A 26,739-nucleotide genomic window follows, 5' to 3' on the forward strand; every position below is an offset into this window, starting at 1 on the left:
AACAATAAAAATTGCCCTGATTTTCCTTCGATTTAGCACTTATAGGTGGTATGTAACTCCTTACTAAACTCTGTTTTAAATTTTGTGCCTTTTTATATATTATTTGCGGTTTGTCCTTAATAAATGGTTTTAATTTATTATCAAGTTGTAGAATGTGCCAGTGTTTTATTTATAATTGTTTCAAATGCTTGATGCTGACTATTATATTGAGTAATAAAGGCTAAACCATAGTTATTTTCCATATGTTTAGGTTTATAACGTACTAAATCTTTTCTATCTATATTTGCAACTTTAGTAATTTCTTGATGTAAAATGTTTTCGTCATAGCCTTTTCCTACAAATTTATTTTTTTAAAGAATCACTTTGAGCCAAAAAAATATCATCTTTGGAAGAATTTTTCCGAAGCCTCCTAAACTGAACACCTGGAATATTTCTAATCCAATTATTATGATGGTTACTATTATGAGAAAGCATATTGTTACCACTTACTGTTTTGGTATGTTTTCTAGTGTGTATCTTATTTTTTTCAATGAATATTTCTAAATCTAGGTATATAACCATTTCTCTACTTGTTGTAAATGTAAATTCAAGACCATATTTAATATTTTCCATATGAGATAGGAACTCTTTTAGAATAGTTTCGGGACCCTTCCATATAAAAATAAGATCATCTATATATCTTTTCCATATTAATAGATGAGAAAAGAAGGGGTTGTTATTCCAGATGGATTCCTCCTCCCACCTAGCCACAAAAAGGTTCGAATAGCTAGGTCCTGTCACAACTGAGGGCCTGAGCTGACGGGAGGCAGCCTCAGTTGTAGGGGCTGAGATGTAACGGAACCTGGGAGGTTGTATCAGACCCCTAGACATGTAAGTAACATGTAGAATAACTGCCCGAAGGCGTGACCACGACAACCAGGATAAAAGTCAATGATGTTTATTATGACAAACTCCGTAACACAGCAGCAGTAAAAGGAAACATAAAAGTCAACGGAGGATAAATACAATTCCTGGGTACTACAGGGTGGCAAGGGCCACAGGCACTGGTAGTGTGAGACAGTTCTTATAATCTTCTAGTTGGAAAGTCCTTACCAGGCCTGACTGTAGCAATGGAGAGAACCCAGGATCGTACCAGCTGATGTTCCAGGAAAGGCTGGGCTGCTGAAGGTAAAACGGCTGCTGTGGATACTGGCTGGAACCAGACTGTTGTTGGTACGGAGTGGATACTGGCTGGAACCAGTTAAATAATAAACGAACTTGAGAGCGATGAAATAATAATGAAGTTTGGAGTTTGAGAGCGGTGAAATAATAATACCGGTGGAGAGTGGTAAACTGCAGAAAAGGACACCGGCCCTTTAAGAGAAGCTGTACACTGCTGGAAGCTGGGCTGGAAGCAGGTGATTGTTGTAGCTGGAAACAGGTGAGTCCAGAATGGATCGGAGAGTCAGGCTACACCGCAGATGGAATGCTGGTGCGGGTCCCTATAGCAGAAGTCTGGAGACAGGAGCTGGAACCTGGAAGACAACCACAGGAGAGAGACAAACTGGAACTAGGTTAGACAACCAAAGCACTGACGCCTTCCTTGCTCAGGCACAGCTTACTTATACCTGCAGCAAGGAAGGCGTTGGCTAGGCAATTATGCAAATCAACAATACAGACAGCAGATTGGTGGAAATGATCAGATGACAAAATCCAAGATGGCTGCGCCCATGCAGACACTTGGAGGGAAGTTTGGTTTGTAATCCATGTGAGAATTGAAGCAGCAATGGCGGCGCCGGCCACAGGAGACAGGAGACGCCAGACTGATGAATGCACATCCAAACCACGCGGGCACAGCGGAGGCCGCGGCTGACGTAATCGCCACTCTGACACTTTGCATGCAGAAACTCAGGGACGACGGCGGAGGCCGCGGGAGACGCCATGCCAGATGTAATATGGCGTTTACTGTGACCGCGTCTCAGAGAGACAGGAGAGGATGCAGGAATGTAAACATCAGGATAACAGATGGGATCCGGTCCTGGAGCGCTGAGCCAGCCTTAGGAGGCATCTGAAGGGTAAGTAATGGCGTCCAGATACCCGGATCGTGACAGGTGCGAAGAAAGAACCCATCGCCGCCCCTTTCCTCTGGTTATAAAATGTACCATCATTCCAAAAATAGTTATGATTCAATATATAGTTGATACATTCCATGATAAAATTTATCTGAGCATTGGGTAAGTGTGTGTTGTTATTGGACAAAAAATGTCTGTTAGCCTCACATCCTATATTATGTGCAATGCAAGTGTACAAAGATCGTACATCACATGTACATAGAATATAATCCTTATCCCAGGTAATCGTTTCCAATGTTTGCAAGATACTTCTAGTGTCTTTTAGGTAGCTTTTTTGATCTTGTACTATTTCTTCGAGATAAGAATCTACATATTTAGATAGATTTGAGGATAAGGAATTTATGCCCGACACTATCGGGCGTCCTGGTGGGTTCTTTAAGTTCTTATGAAGTTTAGGTAGTTGATAGAACGTTGGCACCTTTGGATGCATTTTAAAAAGGAAATCCTATTCTTTTTGGGTTAAGATGTTTAGTTGCAGTCCTTCTTGTAGAAGTTCTTCAAGTTCCCTTTTATATTGATCAGTTGGATCACATTGAAGTGGTTGATAGGTCTCTGTATCTGAAAGTAAGTTGTTAATTTCTTTTTCATAATTTTCTTTGTCCATTATAACCAGCCCTCCACCCTTATCGGCTGGTTTGAAAATGACACTGTCATTCTCCTTTAATTCTTTTAATGCTTCTTGTTCCTCTTTAGAAAGGTTATATTTCTTTTTTTCCTTCCCTGTAAGGGCCCTAATATCTCTTTCTACCAATTTTTCAAAAAGTGCTAATATGTGGACCCTTAATATGTGAGGGAAAGAAAGTGGATGATGGTTTAAATTGACTGTGTCGAAATTCACTGGAAACCGGATTATTGGAAATATTGTTAATTTGAGTAGAATAAAATTTCTTTATACACCGTTTCCGTATGAATTTTTTGTGTGTCAATATATAAATCAAATGGACTAGCGTTTGATTGCGGTGAAAATTTTAAGCCTTTTGACAGTAAGGATATTTGATACGGAGTTAAGATCATCTTACTGAGATTGTAAATTCCTTCTTCCTCTGCATTCGAGACTGGAGGCTTCTTTATTAGTTGTTTTTTCTTCTTCCCACCCCTGACACCCCTTCTCCTGGGGAGACAGGTGTTTTCCTTTGTCGTTTGCGGACCACTTCTGTCCATTCCGGTGGTTTGTCTTTTTTCATGAGAAGATCTAAAAAATCATCATCATCCTCCTCATCCTCTTCTGTGATTGTAAATGGTCGTTTTTTTGTGGAGTTTGTACTTGCCGACCCAATTTTTTGCATGTAAAACAACAAAACAAACATCAGTACAGCCTGTAAAAACATTTAAGTCTAGCACTACAAAAAGAGAATTTAATGTGAAAAGTAGAATCACTTGTGACACCGAGAGAATAATATATATGTTGGAGTGTCCCTGTGGACATCAATATATTGGACAGACTAAGGCCCTCATTCCGAGTTGTTCACTCGTTGCCGATTTTCGCTATATTGCGATTAGTTGCTCACTGTCCATGCGCAAGGTTCGCAGAGCGCATGCGGTTAGTTATTTTACACAAAAGTTAGGTATTTTACTCACGGCATAACGAGGATTTTTCATCGTTCTGGTAATCGTACTGTGATTGACAGGAAGTGGGTGTTTCTGGGCGGAAACTGGCCGTTTTCTGGGAGTGTGCGAAAAAACGCTGGCGTTTCTGGGAAAAACGCGGGAGTGTCTGAAGAAACGGGGGAGTGTCTGGGCGAACGCTGGGTGTGTTTGTGACGTCAAACCAGGAACGAAACTGACGGAACTGATCGCAATGGCTGAGTAAGTCTCGAGCTACTCAGAAACTGCTAAGAAATTTCTATTTGCAATTCTGCTAATCTTTCGTTCGCAATTCTGCTATGCTAAGATACACTGCCAGAGGGCGGCGGCCTAGCGTGTGCAATGCTGCTAAAAGCAGCAAGCGAGCGAACAACTCGGAATGAGGGCCTAAGAGGAAACTAAGGATTCGTATATCTGAGCATATATTAAATATTAAAAAAGGCTTGAAAACTCATAGTGTGTCTAAGCATTTTTTAGATTGCCATAATAAAGATGCATCAAAACTAAAATTTATGGGTATACAAAGGGTGGAAAATAATTGGAGAGGAGGTGACATATCACAAACTTTAAAACAGACTGAAACAAAATGGATTTATGTTATGGATACGCTAACACCTAAGGGGTTAAATATTGATATAGAACTAAATGCTTTTTTATAAATTAATATAGGTAAATAGCATATTTTAACATATACATACTACATTATTAGAATTGCGCAAAACCATATAAATATCAAAGGAAAAATCAAAAAACATCATGGACAGACTTCTTTGTTCCTAATACAAAATTAGGACACATGGCAACCGCTGTTTTTAACTGTGAACTTCCGTTTTTTCAATAAAGTTTTAACCTATAAAAAGGGTTGGAGGATGTCCACCATTTATCCTAGATGAAGGGCTTATGCCTGAAACGCGTTGGTTTTATGCTTTAAGGACCTAATGCTGTGCACTAAACTGTAACACTAAACGTGACACAGACGGGGAACCAGCCGGCCGTCAGCCGATAATCACAGCCGCCAGCCGTTAGCCGCTAATTATAGCCGTCAGCCGCTAATTATAGCCGTCAGCCGCTAATACAGTTCAACAGTGGAGAGCGGGCACCGTATTTTTCATCAAGCTACAGGTGCCGTAATCATCGTTCTGCAAGAACACAGGAGCAAGGAATTCCACCACACGCTGGTTTGGAAGCTCTGCTATCACCAAAACGGACTGACCGGTATTTAGATGGGGTTAGACAGGAATCATATTAATCCGTATCTTTTGGCTTAATTGGAACCCGATCCTTAAAAAGTCCTAAAAGGGCTGTAAACATTTTATTAACTTTTTATTTTTCCGCAGGTTTTGCGCATATACACATACATACATATCAAGCGCTCATTACTTCTATTCCATTCTGCACCCTACGTGGCTAAGTAGGTCTGGGTCCGTTAATATAGTGCTACACAGTATTAATCCAATACATATATTCTACTATGTATTCAGTCGCATAATACCGGATTTATTTGCAGGTATTGTACTTTGTCTGGCTTTATCGTACAAAGTCGCTCTGTTGTTGCATTCATATCATAATGTCGAACAGAAAGGGCAGTAAATCTGTGTACGCTCCTGCAGCATGCAGAGTATGCTCCAAGGATTTACCAGTGGGGGAAGTTTTGTATGATGGTCTATGTACTATGTGTCATACGTCTCCTAGTCAGTCTGCAGCTCCTGTGCTTACTCAGGAGCCACCCCGAGCTGCGTTCACCAACTACTGGGCACTCTGGTAGAACGCTTTACGCCCCCAATGGGACCACCTGTGCCACTACTGCTACAAATTGTCCCTATGGTTAATCCGCCTTGGGCGGAAAATTTATCTAACCAGTTGCAGCAATTAAATCAGTCCTTGGTTAAATAAAAATCCACCCCAGGTCACTTCCATGTCTCTGTGTCCTCTAAGCGGGCTGCTTCCTCCTCACAATCCACATACCTCTTTGTTTTATCTGAAGAGGAGGGGGAGCATACCATCCTGTCAGACACTGAATAAGGTGTTACTGAGGCCTACGGTCATTAGGTCGACAATACTTAGGTCAACAGCCATTAGGTCGACATGGCCATTAGGTCGACATGGAAAAGGTCGACATGAGTTTTTTTGGGGGGGGGTTCCATTTATTTATTTTATTTTCGTTTTTTGAACTTTTTCATACTTTACGATCCACGTGGACTACAATTGGGAACGGTAACCTGTGCTGAGCACAGCGGTAGTGGATCAAGGCACTTTGCCTGAAGCATGGCGAGCCATGCGAGGGGACACGGTGCACTAATTGGAGTTCCCCGTCACTTTACAAAGAAAACACCAAAAAAAGTAAAAAAACAAAAAACCCTCATGTCAACCTTTTTCCATGTGGACCTTGTTCATGTCGACCTAATGACCATGTCGACCTAGTGCATGTTGAGCTATAGTGGTCGACCTAATGACCCATACCCGTTACTGATGAGGATTCTCCCTTGCAGATTGATCTCCCTGCCCTTGTGGTTGCTATTAAGCAAATCCTACATATCTCTGATGATGAGGATTCCACTACTGTGGCAAAGAAACTTGATAAGTTTAAACGGCAGAAGGTGGTTAAAAATCTGTTACCCCATTCTGACCATTTAGTGGACATCAGGCGGGTACCCTGGTCTACTCCAGGGAAGAAATTCCCTCTATCTAAAAGGGCCTTGGCTCGCTATCCTCTCCCAACAGAGTTATGTAACAAGTGGAGAAAATTCACCGCCGGTGGATTTTCACGTCACCAGCCTCGTGGTGTCGTCTACTCTGCCTGTCACTTCACTGAAGCAACTGACGGATAAGCGTGTGGATTAATGCCTGAAATCTGTTTGCTCCATTACAGGATCTGTGCATAGACCAACTATTGCTGCCTCTTGGGCTGCAAAAGGTACTGAAGCATGGGTTCAGGCATTAGAGGAAGAGCTGCCCGTCGACTACCTCTGTCCTGGCTCGCCGTATTCTGTGGTTGAGGTCATGGAAGGTGGACCTAGACTCCAAAAAGACCTTGGAGGTACTCCCCTTCACTGGGGACATTTTGTTTGGGAAAGGCTTGAATAAAATTGTGTCTGAATTAGCAGCTGCTAAGACTGCCTTTCTCCCAAATACTAATCCTACTGCACAGAAGGCAAAAGGTACCACCTTTTGTTCCTTTCGGCCTCAAGGGAAAGCAAAAGGTCAGGCATAGCCGAGACAATTTTGTGCTCCCAAAACCACCAAGCCCAAGGTGAAACAATCCTGGGCGGCCCATCAGCCTGCTTCTAAACAAGACAAGTCTGCTGCATGACGGGGCGGGCCACCCCCTGGGGGACCCCAGGGTGGGAGGCCGACTTCTACAGTTCGCCTAGGTCTGGTTAAAGACCACTTCAGACGCATGGGTGCTGGAAGTTGTCTCTCACGGGTACGCTGTCTCTTTCAAGAGATGTCCCCCTAGCCAGTTTTGCACCACAGTTCTCCCTTCGGACCCATCAAGCTTTGCAAACTGTTGTCAGTTCTCTCCTGAGTACAGGAGTGGTTGTGCCGGTACCTCAGTCTCAGAGATGCAGAGGTTATAAATCGACCCTGTTTCTAGTCCCAAAACCCAATGGGTCCTTCCGGCCTATACTCAACCTCAAATCTCTGAACAAGTTTGTGAGAGTGTCCAGGTTTCGTATGGAAACCCTGCGCTCAATTGTACTGGCTATGGAACCCGGAGACTATATGCTATCCCTGGATATACAGGATGCGTATCTGCATATACCTATTGCCATGTCGCATCAGCAGTTTCTGTGGTTTGCAATTGGCAACCTCCACTATCAATTCCAGGCTCTGCCATTTGGACTGGCTACGGCTCCTCGGATCTTTACCAAGGTCATGGCTGTAATGACGGCCCATATCCGTCATCAGGGTGTCAAAATCCTGCCGTATCTGGACGACCTGCTGATTCTGGAAAATTCCCACGATGTCCTCATTTGCAACTGATGGTAACTTTCCTGCAAGCCCACGGGTGGCTCATCAATTGGAAGAAGTCCTCACTGGTCCCAGCTCAGAGCATGGTGCACTTGGGGGTACTCCTGGACACACACAGTCAGCGGCTGTTTCTGTCTCCAGAAAAAGTCCTGAAGCTTCAGGACAGGATAAGATGCTCCCTTTGTTGCCCCAGAGTGTCGATACACTCGGCGATGGAAGTACAGCCTGATGGTGGTGTTCTTTCGACATGGTAGAGTATGCTGAATTTAATTCCCGCCCTCTACAGAGGTTAATCCTTTCCAAGTGAGACAGCCTACCTCAGAGGATCAGATCTCATATGATCACTTTGACTCCGGAGGTTCATCTGTCGCTGATCTGGTGGCTACAGGACCAGCAATTGAGCAGCGGCCGTCCCTTCTGGATCCCCGACTGGGTCCTGCTGACAACGGACGCCAGTCTGAGGTGATGGGGCGCGGTGTTGGAGCAACACTCTTTTCAGGATCGTTGGACTAAGGAGGAATTGCTCCTCCTGATAAACATTCTGGAGCTGAGGGCGGTGTTCAATGTGCTATCTCTTGCCCTGCCTCTGGTACAGACAACGCCACCACGGTGGCAAACATAAATCATCAAGGCAGCAGTCAAAGCCGCATGGCAATGATGGAAGTGTCATAAATTCTTTAGATGGGCGGAAAGACATCTGCCAGCAATATCGGCAGTGTTCATTCCGGGCGTCCTGAACTGGGAAGCGTGCTTCCTCAGTCACCAGGACGTGCACGCCGGAGTGTGGAGTCTTCATCCAGAAGTCTTTCAACTCCTAGTGGACAGGTGGGGCTAACCAGATGTAGACCGGATGGCGTCTTAACACAATTACAGGGTTCTGGTCTTCGGATCTCGGACCAAGGATCCTCAGGCAGCGTCCGTGGATGCACTGGCAATTCCATGGAAATTTCAGCTGCCCTATCTGTTTCCTCGGTTGTCACTTCTGCCGAGGGTCCTACGGAAGTTCAAACAAGAAGGAAGATCGCTACTTCTAATCACTCCAGCGTGGCTTAGACTGCATTGGTTCTCAGACCTCCCAGGGTCTGTTGACGGGGCTCCTCTTCTACTCGGACCTCCTCGTACTGGGCCCTTGTGTCTACCCAGACCTGGCCAGACTGGCTTTGACGGTGTGGCTCTTGAAGCATCGCTCCTGAGTGCCAAAGGTTTTTCTAAGGCGGTCATCCAGAATATGTTGAAAGCCCACAAACCGGCCTCTTGCCGGATTTATTACAGGGTTTGGAATTCTTACTTCACCTGGTGTGCTGATAATAATTATTATATCTCTAGGTCAGAACTTCCAGAATTCTGGCTTTTCTGCAATGAGGACTTGACTAAGGTCTTCGTCTGGCCTCCCTCAAGGTTCACATATCTGCCTTGTCGGTATGGTTTCAGAGAAAAATTGCGTCTATACTTGACGTTCATACTTTCACTCAGGGTGTACTTAGGATTCGGCCTCCCTATGTCCCTCCTGTGACTCCATGGGATTTGACTGTTGTACTAAAAGCCCTGCAAGAGTCTCCATTTGAACCTCTTGAGTCGGTGGACCTTAAATGGCATATGGTCAAGGTCCTGTTTTTGCTGGCTATTGCCTCTGCAAGACGGGTGTTGGACTTAAGCGCCTTGTCCTGTCGTCCACCCTTTCTGATATTTCACAGTGACTAGGCTACGAACTCGACCGGGTTATTTGCCTAAGGTGGTGTCATCTTTTCACCTGGTTAGGGCTCTCCATATCTATGTGGAGAGGACTGCCTCTATCAGGAGGTCAGATACCCTTTTTGCCCTGTTTGGTTTCCACAAACGTGGCTGGCCTGCGAATAAGCAAACCATGGCCAGATGGATTAGAATGGTGATTGCACAAGCTTATGCGCAGGCTGGACTCCCAGCTCCTTCTGTTATTAAAGGCCATTCTACTCGGTCTTTTGGACCTTCTTGGGTGGCTCGTTCGCAGAACAATTGTGCAAGGCGGCTACGTAGTCCTCCTTGAACACCTTTCTTAGGTTCTATGCCTTTGATACTTCCGCCTCCCCAGTATGCTTCCTTTGGACTGCGGATTTTCATACCTGCTAAGGAACTCCCTTTATACCTCCCTTGAGGAACTCCTTTAAGACATCCTCGATGTTTCCCTGTGGAAACCAATGTACCCTGCTGCAGAAAAGGAGTGTTATGGTAGACTTACCATTGTTAACACTTTTTCTGCGAGGTACATTAGGTTTCACAGGGCGCCCACCCTGACGCACCTAGCTTCTCTGGGTTTGTATGGCATTAGCCGCTGGTACCTTCTCCTTTCGTGAGAATGTGGTTCTATGTGACTAACATCTACCTTCTCTCTTGCCTGCTCCTGCATTGGACTGGCTAACAAAAATGAGCTTTCAGTGCCTGGAGGCGGGGTTATAGAGGAGGCCCCAATGCATCCTGGGACAGCCTAAAGCTTTAGCCTGTTTGTGCCTCTGGATTAAGATCCATTCTACACCCCGATGTTTCCCTGTGGAACCCAATGTACCTCACAGAGTGTTAACTATTGTAAGTCTACCATAACACTCCTTTTTTTTTTTTTTTTTCTTTCTTTTTTTTTTTTACTTGTGCATATATAACTAGTTTAAAAAAAAAAAAAGTTTGTTAATGCGATCTTATTACAGATGATATTTGATCATTCATTTCAGTCCTTGCCCAGTGGAGCTTACAGTCTCTATTTTCTAACACAGTGGTTCTCAAATTATTTTCAGTCACGGTACCCTAGAGCATCACACATTTTTTTCACGGCACCCCTAGGGCAAACATTTCTTATTGTGAAATTTACACAAAAAAAATAAATTTAAGTAAATTATGTTTATATGTCATCCTTAGGTCAGTTATGTGGTGAGGGACAGGATTTGCTTCTGTTTGCCTACATATGTTATGACTGGCAGCCACCAGCACTGGTTTTGCCTATTACATTGACCAAAAATAATTTGATTTGGTCCATTGTACTGGCTGGAAAGTAACCCCATGAAACCATTGCTTTAACAGAAAAGCTAACCACTGTGCTGGGAATAACCAGTTTCTTATGTTATTCATTATTTACTTAACTCTATGGTCATCTTTTTGTTGGATATATAGGGTGGCCAGATCCTGCGAATCTGCACTTCTCTGAGCTGTCTCCTGGGGCTGCGGGTGCGTGTTCTGAAGATCCGAGCAGGCCGAAGTACACCAGGACTGCGGTAGTTGTATTACTCAGTTATATATATATATATATATATATATATATATATATATATATAGTATTTAAAGGTCAAGCGTATTGCTTCTGTACTGTACATATAAAAGAGAAAAAAACGGTGTTGAGAAAAGTTCTATTTATTAAAACCACCATAGGCTGGGGTGATGACACAACTCCATTTGTGTATTTGCACCCAGGATCACCATATAAACTATCATAATTTGTAATATATGCAGTGGGCCACTATAGAGATCATATTTTCTTTAGAGGTCTCTGAAACCCCCTTGCCCAGGTAGCATGATGTAAACAGCAGGCCCACATGTTCTACATACTGTGCCACAAATAACAAGAACTTTTTCCCCAAAATTTAAGTTTATTAGTGGATGTAAAAGGTATTAAAACAGGGGGGCAGATGTATTAAGTCTGGAGAAGTGATAAAGCAGTGATAAGTGGAAGGTGATAACACACCAGCCAGTCAGCTCCTAACTGTCGACTTACATATTGGAGCTGATTGGCTGGTGCGTTATCACCTTTCACTTATCACTGCTTTATCACTTCTCCAGGCTTAATACTGTACATCTGCCACAGGGATTGAAAAGAAAGGACCCTTTATGGGGGCACACTTAAGAAAGAGTCACCTTTTGTGACAACTGATTAGAGGCGGCTCCGGAGGTGGGGCTGCAGCATAGTTCAAAATTCAATTAGGGGAACTACACCAACTGTCACCCGAACCGCTGGCAAACATTGCCGGCTGGAACTTACTGGCAGTTGGTGTAGCTCCCCTGTTTAAATTTTGGACTGCGCTGCAGCCCTACCTCTGGAGCCACCGCAGCTTACCGTATATACTCGAGTATAAGCCGACTTTTTCAGCACTTTTTTTTGTGCTGAAGAAGCCACCTCGGCTTATACTCGAGTCAGTGCACAGTGACAGGGAGTGCACAGCGCGCGGCTCTCCTGTATCTCCGGCGGCAGCGGTGGGTCTATTAAAGGAAGTACCCGTTCGTGACCTCTGATCACGAACCGGCACTTCCTTTAATAGACCTGCCGCGGCCGCCGGAGATGCAGGAGGGACACAGGAGAGCCGCGCGCTGTGCGCTCCGTGTCCCTCCTTCAGAAGACAGTGCGGGATCGACGGAGGGGTAAGTAACAGCACTGGGGGAGCATATTTGGCACTTGGGGGGGGGGCATATCTGGCAGCAGCATGAGGGGCATATCTGGCAGCAGCATGAGGGGCATATCTGGCAGCAGCAGGAGGGGCATATCTTGCAGCAGCATGAGGGGCATATCTTGCAGCAGCATGAGGGGCATATCTTGCAGCAGCAGGAGGGGCATATCTTGCAGCAGCAGGAGGGGCATATCTTGCAGCAGCAGGAGGGGCATATCTTGCAGCAGCATGAGGGGCATATCTGGCAGCAGCAGGAGGGGCATATCTGGCAGCAGCAGGAGGGGCATATCTGGCAGCAGCATGAGGGGCATATCTTGCAGCAGCAGGAGGGGCATATCTTGCAGCAGCATGAGGGGCATATCTTGCAGCAGCATGAGGGGCATATCTTGCAGCAGCATGAGGGGCATATCTGGCAGCAGCATGAGGGGCATATCTGGCAGCAGCATGAGGGGCATATCTGGCAGCAGCATGAGGGCATATCTGGCAGCATGAGGGTATATCTTGCACATCTGGCACTGTGGGGCATATTTGGCAGCATGAGGGCATATCTGGCACATCAGGCACTGTGGGGCATATCTGGCAGTATGAGGGCATATCTGGCACTGTGGGGGCATATCTGGCACTGTGGGGGCATATCTGGCAGTATGGGGGCATATCTGGCACTGAGGGCTGTGTACGGCTACAGCTGCATTTCCCACCCTAGGCTTATACTCGAGTCAATAAGTTTTCCCAGGTTTTTGTGGTAAAATTAGGTGCCTCGGCTTATATTCGGGTCGACGGTAAATTCCTCACGTAATTAGCTACACCTTTTTGTGAGAAGCATGTTATGATGTGAAGTCTATAACATATAGCTTCCTGACTTATAACCTTACAGCAGTCTGCTTTTATGTTTATCTAGTAGCCAAGCTACCGGGCAGATCTCAAGTTCACAAATTTTATAAACCTTGAGGGGGAGACGGGGAAGAGCAACGTAGCCGGAGGATGGGGCACCGCCGCCAGACCTCACAGCAGCGTCCACCCGGCTCCAGCAAGTGAGACCTCACTTGCTGGAGCCAGGTGGACGCTGCCGTGAGCGGCGGCTGTGTAACATTCTCCTGTAACGCTGCTGTAGCACTGCTCTCCCCTGTCTCCCTGCTGGTCCCCCCCACCCCCCCCTCCCCCCTCCACATCTCCTCCTCTGAGCTCCCTCATCTCAATCAGACTTTTTTTAAAGTCGGATTGAGATGGTCGGAAAGGGGGCCAACACCTGCAGCTTTCGACTGCAATTGAATATACCCCTTATTTTCTATTGTACTTAAGTGAGCCCACACTAAGAGTCCTTTCTTTTTCTCTTCCTGTTTCTCACACTGTGGGTTAGATTTACTAAGGCTTCTAACAGACAAGTGGAAGTGCTGCCTATAGCAACCAATCCGATTCTGTATATCACTTTCTAGAATGCAATAGAGGAATAATAGGTAGAATCTGATTGGTTGCTATGGCCAACATGTCCACTTTCCATATTTTTTTGTAAATCTACCCCTATGTGATTTGCCTCTGGGGAGACCCACTGACTAGCCAAATTATTTCTCTAGCGGCTGAGGGTCACAGTGGAATTTTTGGTTAATGGTATCCTGCTAATGTATGTACCCATTCAGTTAGAAGAGAGATGCATACAGTTTCCACTATGCACACTAAAGAACTATACCTCACTGCTATGCAGTTTTTTCCTTGTTTTGTCAATACATTATCACATTCTCCACTGACTGCATGAGTAAGGTCTGGGAACCACTCTGCCTCCACAGTTACAATCCAACACTGTGGGTTGTGTGTTTTGTGTGTAATGGCAAATATGGTTCAGTTTATTCACCTTGACTACATCAGTCCAAACTGACAACACATCTTACAGTATTAATGTACTTTATTGCTTTCTGTACTAACACATACCAGTTCTGCTGGAAGGTTAGTTCACCACAACAATCGTGATAAGCATTCATGATTTAGTTATACTGCTCCATGTGTAAGCAAGCAAGATCTGCCTTATTGCATGATATACTGGTATGTATGTATGCATGCATGCATGCATATAGGTAAAAAGCTAAACAACATTGCAAATACATGTGGAGACGTGTTTGTAGCTGATCACAACTGAAAATGTTTGAGATGCCTTAAGCCCCGTACACACGGGGAGATGTGTGCTGAGCGATCTAGCACAGAACGCTCAGCACACATCTCTCCCCCCACTCGGCACAGCGTGATGGGGATTGGGAGGTCACATGTTCAATACATAAGGTGCAACCTCCCAGTCATGACCATTGCAGGAGTGTTACAAGCAAACGCATCGGCTGCATCGGCTTAGCGTACATGTACAGTGTACAGTATGTTCTTCGGATATTAGGAGAATGGGCCGACTATTGTATAGGTGTGTACCCAGTTTCATTTACAGTAGCACGGTCAGACAGTGATGGCATGCATGACGAGATAGTCATTGCATGCACGGATTTAGTAACCATTATGGTTGGCATCTGGACCAGTTCCATTCAGATGCTGATGCGCAATCTTTTTGAGCTCATGCTTACAATAGAGCTCACATTCAGCCACATAGCAATTTTACATGCAATATCTCAATTTAGGTCAAAGTTTGGGAACGCTTGAATATATGTTTGTGAATGGGATTAGTAGGTCTCATATATGTTAACTTTATGGTCGTGACCCTTTAGCAGGCTGTTCCTACTTCAGCATGGCATCACCTGGATTACCAGTGGAATATGGAATCCTTTAAAGTAGACATACATACACATGATAAATATGTACTCATTGTCACCTATATTTCAGGCCACAACACCTTTCTGGACTGGAGACTGTTCGGGATCTGTGTGGTGGGCAGTTGGAAAAAGCAGACATAGGGTCCACTGAGATAAGCTTTACACCTGGAAAGATAAAAGGGGGAGCACTGATGGCTGATACAAAGACTGCTGGGTCAGTATGTATATGGAAATGTCACTAACAAACACTGCATACCCAATATCTGTGGATACAGGCATTGTACTGTATTGATTTTATTTTCTAGTCTTCAAATATTAATGTCAGTTGGATACTAATGGGGACTACATACGGAGCAATTTTGGCCAGCGATTTGTGCTGAGCGATTCAGTGTATGAGATTTGTCTTGAGCTAGCAGAATCGGGATCGGCCATAAACAGTGAGCGATGTGTCAGAGATGTGTGCTAAGCGATTCAGTGTAGGCGATTTCTTTAAGAACAAAAAAATATTTCAGGGAGTTGTTCGGGTTACGCAAATCGCTCATCACTGGCTTCATTACACACAGGTGATTTGGCATCTCTTGCTAAGCGATCTATCTAGATATTTCAAGCATGCTTGAATGATCTAGATGCCCGATAGCGACGTGCGGGACCGCGCCTCGCTGTCGCTGGCAACACTACACACGGAGCGATTTGTGCTTCATTTCTTAGCAATCTAGTCAGATCGCAGAGATAATGTGCCAAAATTGCTCCGTGTGTAGTCCCCATTAGAAATGTAATCCATCAATACTGCCGGCCTCTCTAACTATCCGCCAGGCACTGTTCACCACACCTCATACCACCGCTTTTCTCTGTAGGAGTGTGTGCTTGCTGCTGCAGGTTTCCCTTCCCTGTGTTCTCTTTGCTGAGACCCCATCTGAGCTAATCTTCAAAGGAGGTACAAATGCAGAGATGGCCCCACAGATTGACTACACTACAATGGTTAGTATTTATTATCTAATCACTTCCCCATCTCAGGGAAACTCCTATGTCTGATTATTGCCTGACTGAATTTGTTTGTATATATCCTGTATCAACCCTCAAGATCAGTCATTCCCAAACCCCTCTCACACAGTTTTTAAGTATATCCAAACTTGAACATCACATCTTGAATTAAAATTACTAAATGACTGAGGGGGTAATTCTGAGTTGATCGCAGCAGCAAATTTGTTAGCAGTTGGGCAAAACCATGTGCAATGCAGGGGGGCAGATATAACATTTGCAGAGAGAGTTAGATTTGGGTGTGGTGTGTTCAAACTGAAATCTAAATTGCAGTGTAAAAATAAAGCAGCCAGTATTTACCCTGCACAGAAATAATTTAACCCACCCAAATCTAACTCTCTCTGCAAATGTTATATCTGCCACACCTGCAGTGCACATGGTTTTGCCCAACTGCTAACAAATTTGCTGTTGCGATCAACTCTGAATTACCCCCTGGGGCACTCGTTAAGTAACTTGTATTCCAGTAAAGCGAGCGTTAAATCTGCACTATTAGGAAGAGCCCTGAGGAAAGAGGAAACACTGCTTTAGCCTATTACTGCTACATCAGTGCCATCCTGATCATCATCATCTGAACCTACTCTTAATAGAATCTAATAAAACCAACACTATAATCCATTTCACCCCACTATTAACCTTATATTGTACTACACTCAGTGCCAGATTAAGGGCCAAATGGGTCTGGGGCTGAAAATGTTAAAGGACCTATACTAATAAGGGCAGGAGCTGTGACTAGTGATGTGTGGGTGTTGCCAGAGTCACATGGTTGTGTACACCACGTACACTATCAGCACCCATGGGTCTCTAAATAATCACAAAAAGAAAAATTGCATAATACAGGTTGAGTCTCCCTTATCCAAAATGCTTGGGACCAGAGGTATTTTGGATATGGGATTTTTCCGTATTTTGGAATAATTGCATACCATAATGAGATATCATGGTGATGGGACCTAAATCTAAGCACAGAATGCATTTATGTTACATATACACCTTATACACACAGCCTGAAGGTCATTTTAGCCAATATTTTTTATAACTTTGCGCATTAAACAAAGTGTGTATACATTCACACAATTCATTTATGTTTCATATACACCTTATACACACAGCCTGAAGGTCATTTAATACAATATTTTTAATAACTTTGTGTATTAAACAAAGTTTGTGTACATTGAGCTATCAGAAAACAAAGGTTTCACTATCTCAATCTCACTCAAAAAAGTCCGTATTTCGGAATATTTGGATATGGGATACTCAACCTGTATTGTGAGAACTAGAAATTACATTGCAATACCTATAATTTATAGCAGATTGCGTGGCCAGTTAGGCTGATCATGATCATGCTGTCATAATTATGCCTTGTTTATGTGGAGGCCTGGAGCTGTAGCTCTGTCCGCCCCATCGTTATCTGGCCCTGATTAATAAAGAGATTAATTTGTTGATACTAACATCTAAAATAAAGAACGTTCAATTCAAACATTCATATACTAAAGCATCAACGAGCCCATAAAAAACACATTAAGACCTGTAACAGCTTCTACAGCGAGGCTATTAGATCATACTTGCCTACCTGACCCTCTCCATGAGGGAGAAAATGCTCTGTTCCTGGACTCTCCTGGCAATGTATGATTGCCATCACCTGTGGTGAAACACCTTTCTTATCAATTGACTAGCTTACCACAGGTGATGGCAATCATACATACATTGCCAGGAGAGACCAGGAACAGAGCATTTTGTCCCTCATGGAGGGGGTCAGGTAGACCAGTATGTATTAGATGCAGATGCTCTTATACTGTACAAAGGAATGCTTACATTATGGCTACCCTAGGCCCCTCCAATATTTGAGAGGCGCTAGTCAAAGTACTGGTTCGCAGGGTGCAGTATGGCTGCCAACTTCAGTTAATAAGGGCAGTGTCAGAACAGAGATAATACCATTTCCGGCTGCTCCACCTCCTCCCTCCCCACAGCCCTTCCCTTCCTGCCTCCAGGGCCCTACTCCCCCCTGCACCCAGCCCCAGCATCTACAGTGTGGCTAGTTACTGTTGGCTGGCCCCTCCTGTGACCAGCCCTGCGCCCTTCTGTCCTCCCACTTCATATGTTCCTCCCCTCCCCTATGTCCTCTCACCCACTCCCCACGCTGTAACAGCCACTGGGGCATGTGCTGTCTAATAACCGTGCATGCGCAATAGGTTCGCAGCATAAAGTGATCCCTGATGCAATTACTTTAGCTTACACATTGCTAGGACTAGCTCCTATCAGAACGCCTGTCCCTGGATATGATTTTTAATATTTCATGGCAGAAATTAATTTCTGCAGCGGGGTACACTCGGATTCCACAAGGAATACATTGGGGTGTAGAGTTGTATCTTGATCCGAGGCACCAACAGGCTAAAGCTTTGACTGTTCCCAGGATGCACTGCACTGCCTCCTCTATAACCCCGCCTCCGGGCACTGGAGCTCAGTTTGAGAGTTGATGCCTGCAGAGCAGTTCACTAACAGGGGGGGCTGCGCTAGGCAGCCCTGAGAAGAGCTTTTTAAAGAAGATTCAAGGGACGCAGCACTGTTTGTCAGTCTGACATTCTGCGGCTCCAGCACCTCCCCAGCAGCGCTGCATACTCCCGCGGCCAGGTTCCAGGGTATTTGCAGCGGCGGCACACTGGTCTTCAGGCACACCACCGCTGACGCTCGCCTGGATCGCGTGGCTGCACATCAGGAAGGAGTAAGAGGGTCCCCCAGGTGGGACCCGCCGGTAAATCGCGGTCCCAGGAGATGGACCGCGCCGCTGGCATGGACACTGTGCTGCACAGGGACCCCACTATATCAACCTGGGCAGGGAGCACAGGTCGGATTTACGAAAAATGCATTTTACATAGGCTCCACAGTACCCGGTGGTGAGGACAGCATAGGGAATAAGGCGCTGACCTGTAGCCTCTCCCCCAGCTCCGGGCGCCATCTACTGCTGGTGTTCCCGGCCTGGAGCTGCATTTCACACTCCCTCACTCCCCGACAGAGATTTTGGCGCCATCTTTCCACAAGTAGCTGGGCTTATCTCCAGGACTGCTGGGCACTGTCTCCTCTGTAAAGCCACCTGTCTCATCAGCGCTGTGCATTTACAGGCACTTAAGTATTCTACATGTCATTCTACATGTCATTTTAGACAGTCATAGTTGTACTGCTACCTGAATATTTAGTGTACTGCTACCTGAATATTTAGTACAAGTATTCTGTGATGTACATCCAGTATCTACTGTGCATTGTAATATCTATCTATATACATACATATCTATATTTAATTTTATAGTCCAGTGCAGTTTTATTGTTTGTCTGTAAAAATTTCTGCATTGTACCTGTGACTGAGTGTGCCTGTAGGTGCAGTGTGGATTTCATTCTCACGTATCACACTTCTTGCCATCACTATATTCTGTACCCTGGGGGGCTAGGTGTGTGTATGTGTATACATGTATGTGTGTGTAAAATATATATATATATATATATATATATATATATATATATATATATATATATATATATATATATAATATATATTTAAGTGCTACACAGTATATACTGTTTGGGGTTTTTTACTGTGTATTTCAGTCACCTCTTACCACTTTGATCCTCTGTTTGTGCCCTGTATTTACTGTCGCATAAATCAGGGGGTTATTTGCAGGTATTGTCTTTGTCTGGCTATATTGTACTGTTACGCTCTAAGGCTACATTTCCTATAATGTCTGCCACACAGGGCGGGAAATCTGCGGACGCTTCTGTATCATGCAGTGCTGGCACCAAGGATTTACCTGAGGGGGAAGTTTTAGCTGATGGTTCAGGCACTGGGTGCCATACATCTCCCAGTCAGCCTGTGGCCAATCAGGAACCACCTTGGGCAGCGTTCTCAAGTATCCTGAATACGCTTGTGACGCCCCTTGTGGGACCTCCTGTGCCATTGCAGCCACATATTGTCCCTGTAGTTAATCCGCCATAGGCGGACACTCTGTCTACCCAGTTACAACAATTAAATCAATCTTTGGTTAGACAAAAGTCTACCCCATGTCCCTCTGGGGTCAAGGGGTCATCTAAGCGGGCCATTTCTTCCTCACAATCCACTAATATTTTGGATAGTTCTTCTGATGAGCATGGGGAATATACTGATCCATCAGACACTGATACAGTCTCTTCTGATGAGGAATCTACAGCCCAGGTTGATGATCCTGACCTAGTGGAGGCTATTAAGCTGATTCTCCAAATTGATGATGAGATCAATCCCACTACTGCGTCTAAGAAACCTGATAAGTTCAAACATCAGAAGGTTACTAAAGTAGTCTTACCACATTATGACCATTTAATTGACATACGTCTGGAATCCTGGTCTCCAGGAAAGAAATTTTCCCTGTCTAAAAAGATGCTAGCTCTTTATCCTGTCCCTGCAGAGTTGAGTAACAAGTGGGAAACTCCACCGCCGGTGGACTCTCATGTCGCCCGTCTTGTGGTGTCATCTACTCTGCCTGTCACCACTGTTACCTCACTGAAGGAACTGACGGATAAGCGTGTGTAGGGATGCCTGAAGTCTATTTACTCTTACCGGTGCTGTACATACACCCACTATAGCAGCCTCCTGTGACGCGAAAGGAATTTAAGCATGGGTTCAGGCAATTGAGGATGAGCTGCCTCAGGATATTTCTGACACTGCCAGATAATGTCTGTCTCATATTACCATAGCCTCCCACTATATTCAGTAAGTGGCCTCTGAGGCAGGTGTAATGGCGGCCAAGGCATCTACTACGTCTATACTGGCTCGCCGAATTCTGTGGTTGAGGTCCTGGAAGGTAGACCTAGGCTCCAGAAAGACCTTGGAGGTGCTCCCTTTTAAGGGAGACATCCTTTTTGGGGAGGATCTGAATAAGATTGTGACTGACTTGGCAACTGCTATGACTGCGTTTTTCCCAAGTACTAATCCTTCTGCAGCAAAGGCAAAGAGTACCACTTTTCATTCCTTTTGACCTCCAATTGTCTCTCAGGCATCCGCCTCAGCAGTAGCAGCTCGCAGAATGGTCTGGGTACGTACATGGAAAGCATGGAAACATCCAAGAATGTTCTGCAGTCTTTAGGGTATATTCAACTGAAGTCGGATCCATTCCGACACTCATTTGTCGGAATGGATCCGACCTGGGATATTGAATGCATTATCAATTCGACTTTAAAAAAAGTCGAATTGAGATGCAGGAGCTTAGATGGGGGAGAGCTGCAGGCAGACGGGGGAGAGCAGCGCTACAGTAGCAGCTATATAGCTGCTGCTGTAGCGCTGCTCTCCCCCGTCTGCCTGCGGCTCTCCCCCCTCGTCTCTCTGCCTCTCCCCGTCCCTCTCCACGGTTCCGCATCACAGCTGCTGCTCACGGCAGCGTCCACCCGGCTCCAGCAAGCGAGGTCTCGCTGGCTGGAGCCGGGTGGACGCTGCTGTGACATCCTCCTGCTCTCCCCGTCTGGCTGCCCGCTGCTCTCCCCGTCACTGCTCCCGCATCTCACTTCGACTTTTTTTAAAGTCGAAGTGAGATGGTCGCAAAGGGGGCCAAAACCGACAAGCACATGGATCGGCAGCTATTCCGCCGATCCACGTGCTTTTCGACAAGTCGAATTCCTCGACTTGTCGAATATATTGAATAGGTCGGAACCCCTTCTGACCTAAAAAAGTCAAACTGACGTCTTTTCAACAGACTGCAGCTTTCGACTTCAATTGAATATACCCCTTTGCCTTTTACTGGAGATATTCTTTCTGTTAAAGAATTAAACAGTATTTTGGAGTCAGAAGCAGATTCCAATAAAGTAAGTTCCTTTCACACCCAAATCTAAGCCTAGATGTCCAGCTTTTCTGCCATTTCGGACTCAAGGAAAAGCAAAAGGAAAGGGTGATGGCAAATAGTCTCAATCTGACAAGTCTAGTAAGACTAAAAAACATTGAGCTACCAGAGGACCGGCATCCAAATCAGAAGATAAGTCATCAGCCTGATGGTGCGGGCATTCACCTGAGGGACCCCAGGGTGGGAGGCAGACTTCTTCAGTTTGCACAGATCTGGCAGCAGTCTACCACAGATGCCTGGGTGCAAGTAGTGGTATCTCACGGTTAAGTGTTTCCTGCACAATGAGGACAGGGTTTTTTATTCCAACATGTTTCTAGTCCAGAAGCCAAATGGGTCGTTCCAGCCTATACTCGATCTCGAAGTGCTGAACAAGTACATTTGGGTGCCTCATTTTCATATGGAGACTTTATGTTCCATTATTTTGGCCATGGAGCCGGAGGATTTTATGGTATGCCTGGATATCTAGGATGTTTTCCTACAGTTTCCTATAGCATTGTCCCATCAACGCTATCTTAGGTTTGCTATCCTCCAGCATCATTTTCAGTTTCAGGCCCTATCATTTGAACTGGACACAGCTCCCAGAGTATTCCCCAAAATTATGGTGGTGATGGCATCTTCTCTCCATCAGCAGGGGATTTTTTCATACCTCGATGACTTATTCATCCTGGCACAGTCTCAGTAATTGTTTCAGTGTCATCTGCAACAGACAATTGCTTGTTTAGAGAGACACAGCTCATAAATTGGGCAAAGTCGTCCCTAGTTTCATCACAACGGATGACTCATTTGGGGGCTGTACTGGATTCACATCTTCAGAGACTAATTTTACCTCTAAACAAAATATCCAAAATTCAGTCAAGAATTCAGGTTCTGCTACATAATCGAGGGATATCCATTCACGCCACGATACGAGTGAGGGGTTGATGGTGTCGACATTCAACATGGTGGAGTATGCTCAGTTCCATTTGAGGCCTCTGCCACATATGATCCTTTCCAAATGGAATGGCTTTCATCAGACAATAAAAAAGCAGACTATGGTCCTTCCTCTGGAAGTAAGGAGGTCATTAGCCTGGTGGCTACAAACATCCCATCTGGACAAAGGGAGACCCTTTTGGATATCGGATTGGGAAATTCTGACAACTGACTCCTTCAGGGCTGGGGAGTGGTGTCGGAAAGGAGTTGCTTCCAGGGGCAGTGGACTGAAGAAGAAAATTGTCTGTCAATAAATATATTGGAACTTCGGGATATATATATATATATATATATATATATATATATATATATATATATATATATATCTCTTATTCAGGCAAAGGACATCCTCCAGGGGAAACCAGACTAGATCCGCTTGGACAATGCAACGGCAGTAGCGTACCTCAACCATAAGGGAGGAACTCGCAGCCAGAATGCAATGAAGGAGGGAAGTCACACATTACAGTGGGCAGAACTCCAGCCTTGTCCACAGTGTTCATTCCGGGAGTCCTAAACTGGGAAGCGGATTTTCTCAGTCGACACGCCATTCATGCAATCGAGTGGGGTTTACACCCAGAGGTCTTCCAAATTCTGGTAGACAAATGGGGGTTACCGGAAATAGATTTCATGGCATCACACCAGAACAATAAAGTTCCCGCATACGGGTCATGAATAAAGGATCCCAAAGCGACCTTTGTGGATGCCCTGTCAGTAAGATGGGACTTTCGTCTGGCCTATATGTTTCCACCGATCACCCTGTGCCCAGGGTAATGCGAAAGAAGGGAGCCGTGATACAGATAGCTCCGGTTTGGCCCAGAAGACATTGGTACACAGATCTGCAGAGGCTGTCGATGGTTGTTCCATTCCTACTCCCTCAACGTCCAGATCTACTGTATCAGGGTCCTTGCTATCACAAGCACCTGGATCGACTGTCTTTGACGGCGTGGCTCTTGAGACTTCCATCCTGAAAGCAATAGGATTCTCACAACAGGTAATTCACACAATGCTCAGAGCAAGGAAACCTTTCTCAGCTTGCATTTATCACCGAATATGGCAAGTTCGATATTCAATGGTGCAGTAACCAGAAATTTGACCCTAGGGCATTCAGAGTTTCCAGAGTCCTGGCATTCCTTCAGGTAGGAATGGACAAAGGTTTTCGGGTGGCTTCCTTGAGAGGGGAAGTGTCAGCATTGATTGTATGGTTCCAAAAGAAAATTGCTAACCTACAGGATGTGTGCACTTTATTCCCGAGAATGGTGCACATTCAACCTTATTTTGTTCCTCCTACAGTACCTTGGGATTTAAGTAGTACTAATATTGCCCCATTTGAACCACTTAAACGAGCAGTTCTTATGGTTGACAGCTAAAGTTCTCTATCTACTGACTATTGATTCAGCTAGAAGAGTTTCAGATTTAGGGGCATTGTTATGTCGGCTTCCGTTTCTGATTTTTATCCAGATAGAGCGATTCTCAGAACCAAATCTGGGTATCTTCCGAAGGTGGTATCACTATCTACATTCCACCTTAACAAAGAAATTGTAGTCCCAGCCTTTCAGAGCCCGGACCTTTCTGCGGGAGATGCATAGTTGGACATAGTCCGCGCCTTAAGGATCTATGTGGATCGTACCAGTGCCATCAGAAAGACAGACACTCTCTTCATTTTCTATGGATTTCACAAGAGAGGATGGCCTGCTGATAAGCAGACACTGGCGAGGTGGTTTTGGATGACCATTTCAGAAGCATACTCTCAAGCTGATCTCCCTGTTACGGCTAATGTCTCTGCTCACTCTACTCGTAAAGTAGGTTCGTCATGGGCAGCACAACCTGGTGCTTCAGCAGAACAGATATGTAAGGCAGCCACATGGTTTTCCATTAACACAATCATTAAACATTATGCCTTTAATACCTTTGCCTCTCAGGACGCTGAATTCGGGCGAAGGATTCTCCTGTCCAATAAGGAGCGCCCCCTCCACTAAATTGCTTTGGGACATCCCGATGTTATCCTATGGGTAACCTGTGGACCCTGCCGGAGAAATAATTGTTATGGTAAAACCTACCGTTGATAACGCTATGGGTGAGTTAATTGGATTTACTCCTACGCATATACTTAGAGTGCTGTATATAGTGATAACAGGACATAAACGGCAGACGTGCATGAATCTTTACTACTATACATTAAACCGCTCATAAACACATCTGCAGTTCAGCTCTGTGTGTGCAGTAAGGGAATATAGATTTATGTAGACATTTTATATGCTAAGGACAGAAGGGTGGGGATGCTGGTGGTTAGAATACAGACACCGCATCGCGATTGCCTAAATCCCAACAGGTGGGACAAAGTAAATGAACACCCCTTCCCACAGCCTAACCCTAACCCTCCCCGGCATACTTGCATTCAGGATGTTGGTTGACTGGATTCTGGCGCTGGCATTCTGACAGGCGTCTGGATTCCAGCGTCTGTTTTCTGACTGCTAACATCCCGTACGTCGGGATGCCATCTACATCATGTCCTGGAGACAAACATATTTATTTGGGACAGAGCACACTAATTCTTTATTTATCTGTATTTCCGTCCTAATAATACATTTGAATCAATAATTGGTACTTTTTTCTGTGGTATTTTTCCCTCCACCCCATCAGGTCTTCAAGCCAATTGCAGAACATTTCTCCTTTAAGTTGGATTGTGACATCAGGAGAAGGTGAGAAGCAATGCAGACCAGCTATGTCAGTGGTTCTCAAATGTGATCTTCAAGGTACCCTAACAGTCCAGGTTTTAGGGATATCCCTGCTTGTACACAAATGGTATAATCAAACCGACTGCGGTACTAATTAAGCCACCTGTGCCTAAGCATGGATAGCCTTAAAACCTGGACTGTTGGGTTTCCTTGAGGACCACATATGGGAACTAATGAGCTATGTGCTGCTGAGACATGCTAATATGTCTGTTAAATCTCTAAAATCATCTATAATTAATATAAAAGTTCTGCATGAATTGCAGTGTATAGAAGGTTATGTGGTCCTACAGTAGCAACAATTTCAGTGATACAGATAATAGCCCCTTAGGCAAAATTACATTTGGAAAAGTCATGTTAATAATTTTAACATAATGGAGATGAGGGGATTGTGGTTCTGCATATGCCCCTCACCCACCATATGACAGTTATCAATTTGCCCCAACAACTATGTCAAGTTTCCAGTCTTAAGGGGCCAATACATCAGCCATCAATTGGGACAATCTGACGTTTTGCAGCTGATTGTTCAATAAATCTGCAATATATTATGTTCATAGATTCCAGATTTCGGCCACAAATCGATTTGTGATTGATAAACCAGGTTTTTCAACGTGTTTAATTTCACAGATCAATTGGGGCTGTAGATTGTTGCCCATACACCAGCAATCAGCAGATATGCAGACTGTTTCTAGTAAACTGATGAGTCTTTCAAGATTGGAAGATCTGTTTAACTGAAAATGATCTGCAAATCAATGAAAAAATAAGATTTTACTCACCGGTAAATCTATTTCTCGTAGTCCGTAGTGGATGCTGGGACTCCGTAAGGACCATGGGGAATAGCGGCTCCGCAGGAGACTGGGTACAACTAAAGAAAGCTTTAGGACTACCTGGTGTGCACTGGCTCCTCCCACTATGACCCTCCTCCAGACCTCAGTTAGGATACTGTGCCCGGAAGAGCTGACACAATAAGGAAGGATTTTGAATCCCGGGTAAGACTCATACCAGCCACACCAATCACACCGTATAACTCGTGATACTATACCCAGTTAACAGTATGAAATATAACTGAGCCTCTCAACAGATGGCTCAACAATAACCCTTTAGTTAAACAATAACTATATACAAGTATTGCAGACAATCCGCACTTGGGATGGGCGCCCAGCATCCACTACGGACTACGAGAAATAGATTTACCGGTGAGTAAAATCTTATTTTCTCTGACGTCCTAAGTGGATGCTGGGACTCCGTAAGGACCATGGGTATTATACCAAAGCTCCCAAACGGGCGGGAGAGTGCGGATGACTCTGCAGCACCGAATGGGCAAACTCTAGGTCCTCCTCAGC

General features: G+C 44.9%; 1 protein-coding gene across 2 annotated transcripts in view; it reads left to right on the plus strand.

The window, feature by feature from the left end:
* Nucleotides 1-26,739, plus strand: part of RTCA (RNA 3'-terminal phosphate cyclase) — a 60,325-nt gene that overhangs the window by 12,548 nt on the left and 21,038 nt on the right. For both annotated transcript variants that reach the window (XM_063940073.1, XM_063940074.1), the window contains exons 3-6: nucleotides 10,803-10,903; nucleotides 14,879-15,022; nucleotides 15,663-15,786; nucleotides 25,305-25,363. In XM_063940073.1, coding sequence (XP_063796143.1) covers nucleotides 10,803-10,903; nucleotides 14,879-15,022; nucleotides 15,663-15,786; nucleotides 25,305-25,363 — 428 coding nt within the window. The remainder of the gene's footprint in view (nucleotides 1-10,802; nucleotides 10,904-14,878; nucleotides 15,023-15,662; nucleotides 15,787-25,304; nucleotides 25,364-26,739) is intronic.

This window comes from Pseudophryne corroboree, chromosome 9, assembly GCF_028390025.1.
Source record: "Pseudophryne corroboree isolate aPseCor3 chromosome 9, aPseCor3.hap2, whole genome shotgun sequence".
Lineage (NCBI taxonomy): Eukaryota > Metazoa > Chordata > Amphibia > Anura > Myobatrachidae > Pseudophryne > Pseudophryne corroboree.